This window comes from Diabrotica virgifera, chromosome 1 (assembly GCF_917563875.1).
Source record: "Diabrotica virgifera virgifera chromosome 1, PGI_DIABVI_V3a".
Classification (NCBI taxonomy): Eukaryota; Metazoa; Arthropoda; class Insecta; order Coleoptera; family Chrysomelidae; genus Diabrotica; species Diabrotica virgifera.
In genome coordinates this window covers 4,501,049-4,518,074 of record NC_065443.1, presented here as the reverse complement: position 1 = coordinate 4,518,074, position 17,026 = coordinate 4,501,049, and the positions used below count along the sequence as shown (strand labels likewise).

General features: G+C 31.0%; 1 protein-coding gene across 4 annotated transcripts in view; it reads right to left on the bottom strand.

Annotated features, from left to right (window-relative positions):
- Positions 1–3,057: 3,057 nt before the first annotated feature.
- The window catches only part of LOC114335024 (prominin-like protein), a 210,949-nt gene continuing 196,980 nt past the window's right edge, over positions 3,058–17,026 (bottom strand). For all 4 annotated transcript variants that reach the window (XM_050654098.1, XM_050654095.1, XM_050654115.1 and 1 more), the window contains one exon: positions 3,058–13,365. In XM_050654098.1, the coding sequence (XP_050510055.1) occupies positions 13,356–13,365 (10 nt within the window). In that variant the 3' untranslated portion in view covers positions 3,058–13,355. The remainder of the gene's footprint in view (positions 13,366–17,026) is intronic.

The following is a 17,026-nucleotide window of genomic DNA, read 5'->3' as shown; positions in this document are numbered from 1 at the left end:
GAAGAACCGAGAAGTACTAACCACCATAAAATCTCGAAAGTTGGAATACTTTGGACACATTATGCGAAATGAATCCAGATATGCCCTCCTACAAGGAAAAATATTTGGAAAGCGAATTACAGGAAGATGAAGAACATCCTGGTTAAAGAACCTCAGAACCTCAGGTTCAACACAACATCTGTGCAGCTTTTCCGCGTTGCTGCAGATAAAGTGAAGATTGCCATGGTGATCGCCAACATTCGTCACGGATAGGCACATCAAGAAGAATAAGAAGGGCCGGAGTTCGAACCTCGATCGTAAATCCGCTAGATTCGCCGATAGAGCGCCTCAGCCCACTGAGCCATCTGACTGACAATAAATAAATAAATAAATAAATAAAAGAATTAATATTAAAATTAAACTCACCAGGCAGCCGGGTTGAACCGCGTCGTTGGTTTATTGGCCTAGAAAGGCCTGTTTCTCATCCAAAGTGGATGAAAAATATTAAATAAGGAAAGACTTGCTTCCCTCTTTTTTGGATGTACAGTAGAGCGTCGATTATCCGAACGTCGATCAACCGAACGACCGGTTATCCGAACTCCCGACTCCCGCGCCCCGCACTCGAGTACTCAGCAAGCGTTAGTAATTAACGCTTAAAATATCTTCAATTTTCTTCAATTGTGTATCCAAAAATATGTTGTTGCAAAGACTGCACTTTTTTGTTTAATTACTATTTGTCATTATCATGGTATAAACAAATATACAGTTATATAAATATGGTTTTTATTCACTTGTGGATAAATATGTATGACAATCTCAATATAGTTCGATTATCCGAACAAATCGGTTTTCCGAACACCCATGTCCCCCAATTAGTTCGGATAATCGACGCTCTATTGTATTGCTATTTTACAGCAAGGGTAATAAATTAAAGCATTTTAGAGAAAAGTTCCAGATCTAAAGAATAAATCTGAAATTTCTCTTGGAACCTCTTTCTGGTAACATCCTTAATCTCTGCCTTACAATTTGTAAGGCAAGGAGACGACAAATAAAGAAGATGAATGGGACTCTACAATATGCAGTCACATTCCGTCTATTCGTCTAAGAAAAAATTCCAACGAAAGTTGATTCCGTCTACTCAAAATATGAGTAAAATGAAAAATTAAAATAAAGCATTTTAACCAGTATATTATCGTATAAAATTTTATCAACGTTGTATTACATATTATTTCATTACGACTTTGCTCCAAATGAATCGTTTTAAAGATATAAACAAGAAAAGTAAAAAAATGTTTTATTTGTTTTTAAATATTTAAGTTTTCATTAAAACATATCGACGGGTTTTTGACAAAACATCGTAAGCATCAATTTTCCGAAAATGGGATTTTTATCTTAAATAGTTCCTTACGATAGATTACAGCCGATTCAAAATTATTTTTCCCATAACAACATCCTAATTGTCTAAAATTGGATTTAATTTTTATCGTAATCACAGCATTTCAACCTCATTTTGTGCCTTTGGTATCGTAAACGGCAAGGTAGTACCGACAGATGATAGTAAACGGCATAAATCTTGTCGGTTAGGTTTGCATATTTTGCCGCTTACGATAAAAAATGACCTTTAGGATTACTCAGTGTTATCTTAAATGTGTTAGAACTCAGTGCAAATTTTATTTAGCTAGAACAATTTAAAACGAAAATATTTTTTTATGGTCTATTGTCTTTTTAATACAATTTGAAGTCTAATATACTAATTTGGTAATGTTACCTATGTTTTTTAGTTGTTCTTGTGCAAATATCATAAATACTATATTTGCAACAAAAATATATCAACTTATACATGGTAAGTTCACTGAAACCTGAAACAAATGTAGGTGAGTCAATATAGAACGAATATTGAAACATAGTTTTTAATTCCAAACAACTTTTTGTATTAATAATTATCGATATTGTGACATATAAAGCTACTTTACTCTTGAACAAGATTTCTATTTTTTAACATACCTCGTATGAACTTAATAAAATTTAATATCTGATAATTTTTTTAAACTCATAATAAAAAGGTATCAATAGGTTCAAAATTACGCAGTCATACTGTATAAGAGCTCAAAAAATTACATTTATAAATTTTTAAGCTTGTTATTAAAAAATGTATTTTAGGTAAGTTCTACTTGTACAGAAAAAGGTTTTGATGACTTTGTACAAACATTTTTTTAACCGATATTTTTGGGTTATTGTATTACATTTTTTTTTATCTTTCTTAATTTTCTCAAAAAGAAGTTGTTTATTTCATGTCTAAAGCAAAATAGTTTAGTGCATTTTAAAGATTACATCTTAAGCTTTAAAAAAACACCTATAAAATAATTGTAATATCTGTTCAAACTTGACTAATACCCTCTTAAAGTGATAGTAATTCTGTAAAACTACGAAGTTTTCAAAAATTACATTTTTTGGGATGTCGTATCATTTGAATTAATTTTTTGAGATTTTTTTGAATAGAACATCATTTAGTACAGTGTCACAGATTAATATAGGTACGTATCAAATTTTATTTTTCTTTGTCGATTTTTATTATTAATAATATTTTTTTTGTTAAGATACTTACGTTATTTATGAATATTCATTTATAGATTGATACCTTGAAACTATCGTATGTTTATCTTAAGCGACAAGCTTCAACTAAAATTTACACAGACAAGGTCTAACGAAGTATCGTATGTTACATAATTTAATAAAAGAATGTTATTTTACAGTTTTTTTCTTAAATTAATATTTTTTTTTATGTACAAATTTATCATAGTTTGAAAATTTTAATTATATTAACCAAAAAGTCGGTAGAAGAAAAAGTCGTCTCCTGTGAAATGTGCGTTTTGTCAGTTACGATGTTTTGTCAAAAACCCATCGATATTACTAACCTATTTGGGAGGGAGATAAGTCAATTATTATTTTGCTGAAGTTATCACACAAGTTTTTCTGCAAAAATCAGAATGCCACGTCTCACATCCTCCTCAAAACAGATCCGCCCTGGTGTAGTACATCTTCGAAGAATTATAACAGATGAGAAAAAAAAGTAATAAAACAATTGTTTAAAATTTTATTAGAAACATTGGAATTTATAATTATTTAACCCTATGAGTCATAAATACCTTTAAATAGAGTAGAATATATGGCAAAATTTGGCTTCAATTTATATAATATAAAAATTGAGCACAAATATAAATGAACACATAAATTTTTATACATCTATAATCGGAATAAGATATTTGGAATTGGAATACATCAATGGATACCTTACTTTTGTTTGTGCCCATTCGATACTTTCCTCCTCAAACAATTATGGAGATCAATCATCAGAATTACCACCACGATCTTAACCCTTAATCACTGAAGGGCGGTATACTATACCGCACCGAAAATAGATTTTGTTGTAAAACGTGTTTTATAAAAGATTCCTAGAACACCATCTGTGTACATTCAAGTGGTGTGTACTTGTACCTGCTCTAAAGGCAGTTTTTGTTTTTATTCGATTCAGAGTTGGACCACCATCTCCATATAGCTATTTCAGCATCCCATGCATCTTCAGTGAAGTTATGCAGCTAACTCTGAAGCGAATATTAACAATCCTGCCTATTTAAGCGAAACCATCGCGATACAATGATTCCACCTTTTGAGACGCAATCTAGCGACATCTCTCGCAAAACGAGGAAAACAACGAAAAGCCCTAGATACAAAGTATACTACTTTTTAAACAATTAGAATAATTGAAATAAAAATATAATAAACAATATTTTAAATCTAAGACTTTTCGTTAATAAACTGCTTTCTGGCTGCGTCCTGTATCTCTGGTTTTTACAATATATAAACACAAGAGACGACGAAAATAGGACAAAGCAAATAGAACACTTTGGCCACCCATTTACCTTCTCTCCGTCAAGGAAAAGAACCGAAAGACAGTTTCTAAATACTCAATTCTGAGTAAAGATGAAAAATAATAAAGGCAGTTTTTGTTCTTATTCGATTCAGAGTTGAACCACCATCTCCATATAGCTATTTCAGCATCCATGCATCTTCAGTGAAGCTATGCAGTCACAACTCTGAAGCGAATATTAACAACCCTGCCTATTTATTATTTTTTTTTATTTTTATTATTTTTTTTTTATTTGGAGCAGCATATTATTCTAGATCAGTGTGAAGAATCATTCCGTAATTAATTAAAAAAATACACTGATATAAGATAAATTCATATTGAAAACAAAAGAGAATAGTCAACGGTATGACATACCGCATGTCAGTGTCTACGTCCTGAAACATCCACGTCAGTAGTTAAGGGTTAAATAAATATCTATAGACCAGGACTAATCTGTAAAAAACGTGTATTTTTGGATGTGAGAGGTGGCATTCGGATTTTTATAGATAAAGTTAGGTGAAACCTTCAGTAATAATAATTGACTTATGCTCCTTCTCAAATATGCCCGGAACATTAATAAAAAAATTAAAATATTTAAAAATTTCGAAAAACATCGATTTGTTTCTGCTTTCTTTGCTTATAACTTTAAAACGGTTCGTTTTGGAACAAAGTCGTAGAGAAATAAAATAAAGATAATTGAATTTTGTATGATATACGACTGGTCAAAAATGTCTTAAGGTATTACCTTTTCTGCAATATAGCAATAAATACAAAATAAGGGGGCAAAATACGCCTGTTGTTATTCAATGTTTCTTAACCACTTTGGTGGCACTTAGAACCTTAGTAATTCGCTTAGAAAATTCTTATAACTTACTTAAATGGTCTACCAAATTTCATTAAAATCGACCTAATAGATTTTGCATACTAAATTTGCAATGTAAATGTTATTAAAAAAGTTCAAATCTTTTAAAATCTTTCTGAACAAAAAGTAGACCATTTAGAAGTTGGCTAATTTTTTTACATATAAAGAGGTGCTCTACCTATCTAATACACTTTACATAATTAAAATCAAATTTTTTGGTTTATAAACAAATAGCTTTGTTTAATAATAAAAAAAATTATTTTTAGCAATGCAAATAATTAAAACCGGTATAATTTGACTTTAACTTACAAATGCTGTTAGCAGAATTGCTATTTCATTTTTTAATCAAAAGTTATTCTCGTTCAAAAATTGCAATTTTTCGATTTATTGAATGTTTCACCGCGTTTATCTCGATAACTATGCATTCTAGGAAAAAACTTGTAAGAACATTTTTTGCTTAGAATTACCCAAGAAATACAAAAAAATGTTTTATTTTGCGAAAAATCGATGTTATGTAATTCCTCAAGCTCTTTGTTTATAACAATCTTATCGTCATCCGGATCAACTGTTCCAATCTAAATAAAGGAGCCCGTAGCACCCCCTCCTGGACACAGCACTAATTTGTTTATAAGCCAAAAAATTGTTTATAACTTTAAAACATTGCTGAGGCTGCTTAAATAATCCGATTTCAATTCTGTAAAGTGCATTAGATAGATGGAGTGCTTCTTTATATGTAAAAAAATTGACAAATCTTTGTATGTTCTAGTTTTTGTTGTGCAAGATTTTAAAAAATTTTAATTTAAAAAAAAAGTTTAGATTGCAAAATTATTATGCAAAATCTAGTAAGTCAATTTTAATGAAATTTGGTGGCCGGTTTTAGCACATTACAAAAATTTTCTAAGCGAATTAGGAAGGTTCCAATTGTAACCTAAGTGATGAAAAACATTGAATAAGGACAGGCTTGCTTTGCCCCCTTATTTTATATTTATTGCTATTTTTCAGCAAGGGTGTTAAATTAAGACATTTTTAACCAATCGTATCTGATAGAAAATTTAATTATCCTTGTTTTATTCCTATACGACTTTGTTCCAAAATGAATCGTTTTAAAGTTATAAGCAAATAAAGTAGAAAAAAAAAGGAAATTTTTTGAAATTTTTAAATATTTTATTTTTTTTATTAATGTTCCAGACATATTTGAGAAGGAGCATAAGTCAATTATTATTAACGAAGTTATCACCTAACTTTATTTGCAAAAATCCGAATGCCACCTCTCACATCCACCTAAAAACAGATCCCTCCTGGTCTACTATTGATTGGACTATTAAATGGTTCATTATAGTGCAGTCAATAGAATACATGTTAAGATATTGTAGTGTACTTCGCTCAAAAAAGAACAATTTATAGTGTTTGAAGACAAAAACATCTGGTAAAGCCGAGTAATCGACTCGATCTCTCTAAAACTATATTACAAAATCACTAAAAGTGTAAATTTCTCTTAAATACGCAATTTTTAAAAAACAATTTTGTTAATTCAAAACCTAATAACGGGAAATTTTTTTAATAGTTCAGTTCATACGAAAATATTTCGACTAACTTTCTCTTTACTAAAAAACAATTTTTGGAAAACATCAAATATCCAATGACTAAACAAATGAGCATTCTGAAGTCCTATAAACTATATTTACTATATCATTGTTTACGAAAAAACACAAATTCTTAAAAAATGCTGTATTTACAACTACCAGGTGGTCTATGGCAAAGAATGTTCTTTATAAAAAGCAAGACAAACGTGGACCTGCCACTAATGTTTACTATTGGCAACATTAAAGTAAAAAAATATATTACATAAAATCTACTAAAAAACTTGTGTTTCCATTTGAATTAAGGTATACCGGGGTTGCAAGAAGTCGGTTTAAATGGGAAAGACATCAAATTGCCAAAAACTTGTACTTGAACCAAAACGCCAGATTTAGGATTGACGATTCCACGTCCGCAGGAGTAGAACTTAGGAGGGGAGTTAGACAAGGATGTGTTTTGTCCCCCTTGCTATTTAATCTTTATTCCGAGTTTCTGTTTAAAGAGACCCTGGAGGATTCCAATGATGCAGTCAAGGGGAATGGCGTAAATATCAGCAGCATCGGATTGGTCGATGGTAAGGTGTTGATTGTAGATTCCGACTCGAGTCTACGACGACTCATAGACAGGGCCAACTCGGTCTGTGAGAAATTCGATATGAAAATAAACATTAAGAAAACTAAATTGATGTCAATCTGAAAAACCAGAATGTTACTCTACCTTTCACAATAAACGGGACATATATTTAAGCTCAGGTCAATAGATTTAGGGGATTTACAGGGTGCATCTGTAAAAATATTAGTAGGCACATTTGGACGTTGAGAGGTGACTCATATTTTTTGCAGAAATTGCATGAAAATAACTCATATAATAATATTTGAGTTATCATTTCACTCAAAATGGTCCGGAACATTGTTTAAATAATCAAAATGTCAAAAAATTAAGGAGAAATTCGATTTTTTTCTTCGTTTTTTGATTATAACTTTAAAAGTATTCACTTCCGAGAAAAGTTGCATCGACATAAAAGTTGCGAAACTAAATTTCCTACAATATAGGATTGGTTAAATTTTTTAAAAATTGTCACCCTTGTTGCAAAATGGCGATAATTGCGAAAAAAACATAAAAAACAAGTATTTGCATTTTACGTTTTTCATCCATTTATGCTACACTTAAGTCGGATTTATAGTTTGACGTAGCGTAGACGTAGACGTAACGGAGACGCAGTGGAAAAGATCAACACTGAATTTTGTGTACTCGTGTTTATAAATGAACGCAAGCGTCTGACGGAACATAAGAGAAACGTAACGTAACGGAAGAGATGACCAACTTTCATCTTTTACAGTGCGTTTCTTACGTCTGGCCAATCAAAATTAAGAATTTTGTTCTGTCACCCAAAGTGGACACTCCCTCATCAATTTTGTAAAGATAAAGTTGTTTATCAACATATTCAAATTTTGTTAATTATTTGAATACAATGGATGTTAAGTTATTAATTTAATAAAAATATATCATAGAGTCATTTCAATATTTCAGATAAATATGAGTTGTTTATTAGCCTAATTCGGGGTTATATACACATATTATACGATAGGTAAATCCAATAAACATTTTAAAGACCAGAAATGAAACAAAATATTTGGAAATCCCACGGCATGCGGCACCAAGGAGCATATCTTCGTTTATTTCCTAATCCATGTAACACACAAAACAGATAAATATTATAATAAATAGTAGTATAAGTATAAATAAATAAACACAAAGTTTGTTTATTACTGTTCGCATAATTTATAGGCTATGTTGTTGAATTAGAATTAAGTCATTGTTTACTCTTTCTACTCATGCGCAAAAATTCCGCTACGTCGAACTATAAATTGACATAATATTTTCTTACGTTTCCAGTCCGTTTCTTACGTCTCCGTTGCGTCTACGTCTACGCTACGTCAAACTATAAATCCAACTTTAGGATCTTCATATTTTAACCAGAAAAACTTTATGATACAATAAAACAATACTCTAAATTTCATTAAGATCGGTTCAATAGATTTTGCAAAATAAATTTTGCAATCCATCTTTCGCAAAAAAAATTCATTTTTTTCAAATGTTGCAGGACTGAAAATGAAGCAGATAGCGCGTTGAAATTTTTTTGACATATAGAAGAGTACTGTACCTTCCATTTGGAATTGGCAAAATTAAAATCGGTTAACTACCACGACGTCAGGAATTTCTTTAAATAAACATTAATTTTTGGTGCTACGCGCAGGACAGCGGATACGATTGCTCGGATTGGGATTCCAATGACCTTTGATAATGATTGATAAATTTTAATTTTTACTACATTTCGATATAAATAAATAAATTTGTTTATTGCAAAATAAAAACACATACTCTATCCTTTGAAATAATACTTTTTTTAGCAAAACTTTCTTTGTTCAAATCATATAATTTAGAAAATAAAAGTTTATTATTTTTAAACATATGCAATTGTTTAAACAATATTTCACAAGCAATAATCAAATTAATTAGATTTTTGTGGAATTAAAATATTAAAATACAACAAAATATAGAGTAAAAAAATAATATATTAGATGGGGATTGGAAGAAATTTTGGTGGAAATCAACTTGTGTGAATCGAACACCGCTGTCCTTCGCGTAGCACCAAAAATTAATGTTTATTTGAAAAAAATTCCTGACGCTGTGGTAATGGACAGCCTAAGTCTTGACGTCACAAAATTGGGAGGAGCTTATATTTGGCTCCAAACAATTCTGTTTATAATGTTAAACACTCATAAGGAATTTTTAATTTATTGTTTACGTGGTTTGTGTGACAAAATAAGACTTTTCATTTAGGTATTTAGTTAAAGAAACGTGCCAATTAAGAGATTTTTATTCGTTTTTGCCCAGGTGAGTTAATTTAATGCAATGATTAGAATGTAAACAGTTTTGAGGTTATATTTATTTTCAATCACTAAGGAATAAAAACCACCTGAGCAAAAACGAATAAAAATCTCTTAATTAACACGTTTCTTTAACGAAATACCTAAATGAAGTCTTATTTTGCCACACAAAGCACATAAATGAAAAAATCCTTATGAACATTTAAGGTTACAAACAAAATTGTTTGGGAGCCAATATAAGCTCCTCCCAATTTTGTGACATTTGTGACGTCAGACTTAGGTTGTCCATTAACCGATTTTAATTTTGCAAATTGCAAATGAAAGGTACAGTATTCTTCTATATGTAAAAAAATTCAACTTGCTATCTGTTTTATTTCCAGTCCTGCAACATTTTGAAAAAATGAATTTTTTTTGCGAAAGCTGGATTTGCAAAATTTATTTTGCAAAATCTATCGAAACGATATTAATTAAATTTACAGTATTGTTTTATTATATCATAAAGTTTTTCTGTGTAAAATATCAAGGTTCTAAGAATGGTTGAAAACCGTAAGAAACCGAAAGAATAAATGGTTGAAAACCGTAAAATGCGAATACTTGTTTTTTTATGGTTTTCTTTCGGCAATTATTACTATTTTGCAACAAGGGTGACAATTTTTAAAATTTTTAACCAATCCTATATTGTAGGAAATTTAATTATGCAACTTTTATGTTAGTGCAACTTTTCTAGGAAGTAAATACTTTTAAAGTTATAATCAAAAAACCAAGAAAAAAATCGAATTTTTCCTTAATTTTTTTAAATTTTGATTATTTAAACAATGGTCCTTTGGATGGACCAATGGACCTTTTTGAGTGGGAGGATAACTCAATTATTATTATATGAGTTAATTCCAAGCAATTTCTGCAAAAAATATGAGTCACCCCTCAACGTCCATCTCAAAACAGATGCGCCCTGGACTATATCAAAAAATAACAAACCGAAATGTCCTGATGAAATTCTAAGTGAAATATACAAGCTTCTTAATGATAGCAATGTTTTAGAGGCTATAACTTCATTTTTCAATACCATCACTTACCCCGGTGTACCTTACATCCTTTTAACGTAGAACGTAGGTATGTATTTTATCATTTAAACATTTTTTGCACCAAATTAAAAACATTCTTTACCTCAGCACCACAACACCTTCCTTCAAACAAAAAAAAACTCTCTAGTAGTGCATATAACATTTATGAAACGTTCATTGCACAGAAAACATTATTTGTTCATTGACTAGATGTCGATATATTCAAACGGACATCGTCTGAAGAAAACTCGTGTCAGAACTGGAGCTCCAATCGTTGGGCTATTCAGGCAGAGTTCCCTCGTGAACTTCGAAATAGAATAGATATTTATTAAAAACAACACACCACACAAAAAAAACAGACACTGAAGCAGACAAATCAGTTTTGGGCCAGTCAGTAAACGCCATTAAACGTTCCTGATTTGACGCCATGTGACTATCGAACAATTTTAGTGCCATCTGTCATTCTGTGTCTGTTTCGTGGGATGTGACAAACATTAAACATACTATAATTCTAAAAATATCACAATAACCATATTCATAATAACCTAATTTGATTATTCTTCTAGCATTTTTCGATTTTTACCCCTTTTTGGCAAAAATGAGAATGCTATTCAAGTTTCTTTACATCACGAGAATTTTCAAAGTTTTGAGCCTTTCAATAGCGCTATGAATGTTCAAATATTTTCTTTCAAACCACTAAAACACATAAAAGCCCAAAGGTGGTTTATTTTATGGTTTATCTTCCTTTTGTTGACGAAGCTTCAACTTATACATGAAAGTGATCATATAAAAACATTTACCCAAAAATATTTTCTGTGTCTAAATTTTTTCAATTGACCTGAAATGTTTTAAATGGAGTTTTTGTTTTTGTTAGACTTTTAATAGTTTTATTTAGTTTTTGTAGAAATAATTTCTTCAAAGCATAGATATATAATACTCTAGATTGCGCCCTGCGATCTTAAAATGGGTGACGGTTGCGACAGAGATAAATGAGCCTATTTGGTCGGTAGTCTCTTTCTAATTGAAGGGGAGTATCGACGACGTCACTATCCTACTCTGTCGTCGAGTATTTTAGATGGTTTGACAGTTCGAGCGGATGGCGACGAGAACTGGTCGTTTGTCTTCGGACGTGGATAATCCTGGTTCGAATCCCATACCAATCTTTACTTTTTTATTTTTTATTTAATCAATATTGCGTTTATTAGATATTATTACATCTCTAAAGTAAATATATGCAAAGAAATATATAACAAATAAGAAAAACTGTGTAGGTACCTATATATTTTTAAAAATATAAAAGCCAATGTTATTTTTTTAATAAGTTAATTGTAGAATAGTGTAAAGTAATTGTTAAAAATATTCGTAAAAAATTACCAATAATTAATATCAACATAATGTACCATCGATTTATTAATTGAATCGGTCATTTCAAAAACAACATGAGTCACATATTCCTAATTTTACAGAAGAGCAAAGAAAACTAACTATATTAGTCGAAAGATGGATGAAATGGATGACATCAAAATTCAGAGTTATATTGTAGTTTTGTTCATAATGTTTTTACTGGACTGGTGTTGTTTTTGCACACAACGTTTATCTTAAAGGAGTCTATTCCTCTCAAAAAGTTAGTTTCTGAAAATTGTGGACTTTGCTGTTTTTGAAATGACCGATTCAATTATAAGTAATTAGACATTATTTTTATTTATGAAACTATTGTTACAATTTTTTAAAAAAGTAGAAGCAGAACAAACACTCACATCATTCGAATAAGGACGAATTTATATTAATAACGAATGACTTTTATTTTACTATGCAGTTCACAAATTATATATTCCAATATTAACTTACTATACATACATTTATTATCTGCTAGATTTACTTAGGTCCATTTTTCAGATGTAAAAATATCTAATAAACGCAATATTGATTAAATAAAAATAAAAAAAGTAAAGTTGTTATGGGATTCGAACCACGATTATCCACGTCCGAAGACCAAAGACCATTTCCCGTCACCACCCGCTCCAACTGTCAACACATATTACTCGATAAAGTGGGATATTCACGTCGTCGATATTCCCCTTAAATTAAAAAGAGACTACCGACCAAATAGGCTCATTTATCTCTGTCGCAACCGTCACCCATTTTAAGATCCCAGGGCGCAATCTAGAGTATTATATATCTATGCTTCAAAGCGTATGAACATAACCTCAAAATATGTAATTCGATTAAAAATCCACAAGGAAGAAATTCCTGTAGGTGGCTGTATACCATTAATTACAAGTAAAATTTAATAAAAAAAAAATTGTCCTGGTAAAAGGTATATTAGTTTAAAAAGCCCTTATAGGGCTACAAACATAGAAACAAAACGTTTTCGCTCTGTAACAAGAGCATCATCAGTGTTACACGCACAGTGAGCCACCCAAAAATACAAAGGTTGAAACCTTTTACAAATAGACTAAAAGTCTTATATAAATATAAACAACTTTTGGATTTTAGGATGTTTATATTTATATAAGACTTTTAGTCTATTTGTAAAAGGTTTCAACCTTTGTATTTTTGGGTGGCTCACCATGTGCTTGTAACACTGATGATGCCCTTGTTACAGAGCGAAAACGTTTTGTTTCTATGTTTGTAGCCCTATAGTGGCTTTTTAAACTAATATACCTTTTACCAAGACAAACAATTTTTATTAAAATTTAATTGTATTTCAATTAGGTACTTTAAAATTACTACTACATACTACATACTAGATACGTTCGCATATTTTTTAGATAAAAACTTTAATATGATCACTGTCATAAAAAAAATGTTATTTCACTATTCACTGAGAAAATTAATCATTATTTATAAAACATTCGAGAAAAAAAGTTAAAAAGAACCAACTGGAACATCTAAGTAATATTCAATCTTGTATCAATTTTTTACACAACAACGCTATTACTTTACATATTAAAAACACTGACAAATTAAAAAAAAAACTAAAACTAATAAGGAGAATCTGTCGTTTTTTCTTGAAAATGTGATGCAATAGGTTCAGTTCAAATCAGTCTGTTAAATTGCCTCGCTTCTTACATTGTTTAATGCTCACTGTAACAGAAAAACAATAATTCGATACAAGCTCATGAAGAAACCATCTACTAGATATGAGCCCATCAGAATCAAAACCTGCTATGCTAAATCCTAAATTTTTCGTTTTTCCTTTTTTACACAGTTTCAAAGTTCAAGTATATATCTATTAATCTACAGTCATAAGTTTTCGGCTCAAATCTGTCAAATTTCGAACACTTTTTGGGAAATTTACATTTTTAATGTTTTTTTAGTCTCCTGAAAATTTTCAAAAAATGGATCTAGCAGGTTTTGATTTATTATTTGATTTATTTGAGGTTATACGCCTCATATAATCATGAAGTAGTTTTAATATAAATACATGTATTCCAGTCTACCTGTGAAAAAATGATCGATTTCATCTTATACAGAACAAAACAAAATAAAATAGAAATATTACAAAATAGAAAATCTACGGTTTCATTTTGATTTAAATCTGTCTCCTGCCATCCCCCGATAGTACTATTTCTAGGTCTACCTCTTTTCAAGGATGCTCTGTAGAAGACAAATTTACACCAACACGTCCGTAGTTTCTCGGTATAAAAACAACTATTTACACCGCAGTATGGTTAGAACGCCCTCTAACGGGGAATAGGTGAAATACAAATATTACAAACATGGAAGAATACTTCGAAGGAATATATTATGCTACACATGAAATGACACAAGCCATAGAACCATAGGGGAAAAGAAAGAGAAGGAGAACCAGACAACAGCTGGAAAAGAATTATAATAGACCTGGATCCCTTGTACCAAAAAAAGTTGATTAATAGCAAGCTAAAAATTTGTTAATAGCTTATAGACCGGTCTAGTTAGACTCAAAAATAGGAGTGAGGCTACAATAATTACCATCAAGCTGAAAATTGACAGGATTGTTCAAAATACCATCATAAATGCAATCTAAAAAGTCCTCATAAATCCGGCCCCTGCTAAAAAATTTACGCGTGGTCAAATGTCACCAAATATGGTTTTTAGCGATTTTCAGCAAAACGGTAAGTTTTATCGTAAAATTATTTCTAACAAAAAATGTAGATTAGATAATTATCTATAAAAAATATCTTAATAGTTTTTTTCCTAAGAGGCACTGTTTTTGAGATACAACGATTCAAAAAGTTGAAAGACTTCTAATCGTCATAATATATTATGTATTAGTACACCAGGTATATACATCACTGAAGCTGTAATACAAGTAAACATAATATTTTACGCTCAACTAACTTATATTACAAATAATAATATAAGATTACAAATATGATAATGTTTCTACTATACAGCTTGCGGTCTACCGAGGGATGCAATCCGTAAGCTGTATTATATTACAGTGCCAACAAAAAAATCTTTACAAAGCGAATGTAACGCGAAAATAATAAGAATTATTTCAATTTTACGGCTTAATCCCAACAAAAATACACAACAAAATACAACAAATGACAAAGTATTGACTTATAAATAATAATTCTTCAACAAGTTCGTCAGCTAATCTAATCCCCCTACCTATTCTCTTCTCCGAAAGGTTTGAACATAATAATGAAAGATAACTTTCTAGGCAAAATGTTTATTGCTAAGTACTAATAAATACTTATGCAAATTACACCGTAATTTTCCTGGGTGGCGAAATTCTTCAAGTAGATGAAACCTTTGAGGTATTAATTAGTTTTGAGTACTACTCCGGAGTGAAAATACGTGTTAAACCTATATTTTTTTTTATCGTGTATTTCGTGTTATTTTCATTGTTATAACAAAAATGTCAGAATATTGTTTTATTTGCGCGTATTTGCGCATATTATTTGACGTAATGATAATTGAAACAGCCATAGAGCAATTCAATTTAACAAATACAACTACTATTGTTGTAGGTGAAGATGTAGACTTGCTCGTATTACTCACTGGTAGAACTCTAACTAGAAAACTATCTTTCTGGTAGAAACTATCTTCTCTTAAAAACCTGGAAAAGCTCAACACCAATCGGAAATATATTCATCGAAAAGTTTATCTACTTTTGCAAAATGTCAAAATCATATACTATTTTTACACACAATAACTGGCTGTGATACGACATCTGCATTTTTCAGGAGGGGTAAAACGACTTTTTTTAAAATGTTTGAAAAACAAGATTTACTTGAATGTGCTGAAGTTTTTAAAAAAACTAATTCAACTCCACAAGAAGTTATTTCCAACGGAATTAGCTTTCTTCTCTCTATGTATGGAGCGCCTAAGAAAACTACGTGCTTAGATAAGTTTCGATATGCATGTTGTTTTAAAAGTACTCGAAACAAAAAACAAGTGCAGTTATCTTGTCTTCCTCCAACCTCAGCGGCTTCTCATCAACATCTTTTTCGGGTATATTACCAAGTTCAAGTGTGGCTTTGGGTATCAGCTAAATCCAAAAGACTGGGGATGGAAATTAGTCGACAGTTCATTAGAACCAATTCAAACTTTACTCCCCCCTGCGCCGGAAAAACTCCTGAACACAATTTTTTGCAACTGTAAAAAGGGATGTAGCGCTAAATGTGGTTGCAAAAAAGTTGGACTGTTTTGTTCGGTAGCATGCACTAATTGTCAAAACCGGTCGTGCTCCAATGTTGAATCACCAACAATTGAGGATTCATTTGATTCTATCGAGGAGCCATGCGATGTGTCATTATTGGGACAATTTACTTGCACCCAGGATGAACAAGAAGAAGAAGAAGAATAACAAGAAGAAAAAGAAGAAGAAGAAGAACTAGAAGATGAGGAACAGGAAGAAGAACAATGAGAAGAAGAACAAGGGAAGCAGAAGTATTAGAAAATTATGAACCAGTTTGATAAATTTCCCTTTTTTTAATTTATACCGCTTTATATAAAGTTTAATCACTTTTAACCCTTGCCAATATCAATTATTAAATAGCTTTAAATTAAACAGAATCATAACAGACCCGTGGAATAGGCCTACTGGGGAAACCACGTTAAAAAAACGCGCTAAGTACACTACCTCAAAGGTGGTGTGTAAACGTGTGCGCATATTATGACGATTACCACTTTTTGAATCGTTATATCTCAAAACAGTGGCTCCCAGGAAAAAAAGTAATAAGACATTTTTTATAGATAATTATATAATCTACATTTTTTGTTAGCACTAATTTTACCATAAAACTTACCGTTTCGCTGAAAATCGCTAAAAACCATATTTGGTGACCTTTGACCTCGCGTAAAATTTTTAGCAGGGGTCGGATTTATGAGGACTTTTTAGATTTCATTTAGGATGGTATTTTTAACAATCCTGCCAATTTTCAGCTTGATGGTAATTTTTGTAGCCTCGGATGCGTAAGTTGACCGGAGTATTAACGGTATCTAGTCGGACAAACTTTGATGTATGGGAACACTGTAACAGGGGAAGTTTTAATTGTGGAACAGGTTAAAAATTTGAAACGTCAGACTACGAAAACGTTCCATGTATTTTGTCGGACAGAACTTTCAATTGGTTGGTTACCATTTCATGCAAAATCTCATGCAAAAATCAGACTGGTGTTTACCACCAACTGGGCATTTTAATAAGTGGAACACGAAGGGCATGTGAAATGACTGGAATTATATTGGCGATAAATAGCAGTCTGATTTTTGCATGAGAGTTTAATGAAACGTTAACAAATCAATTGGAAGTTCT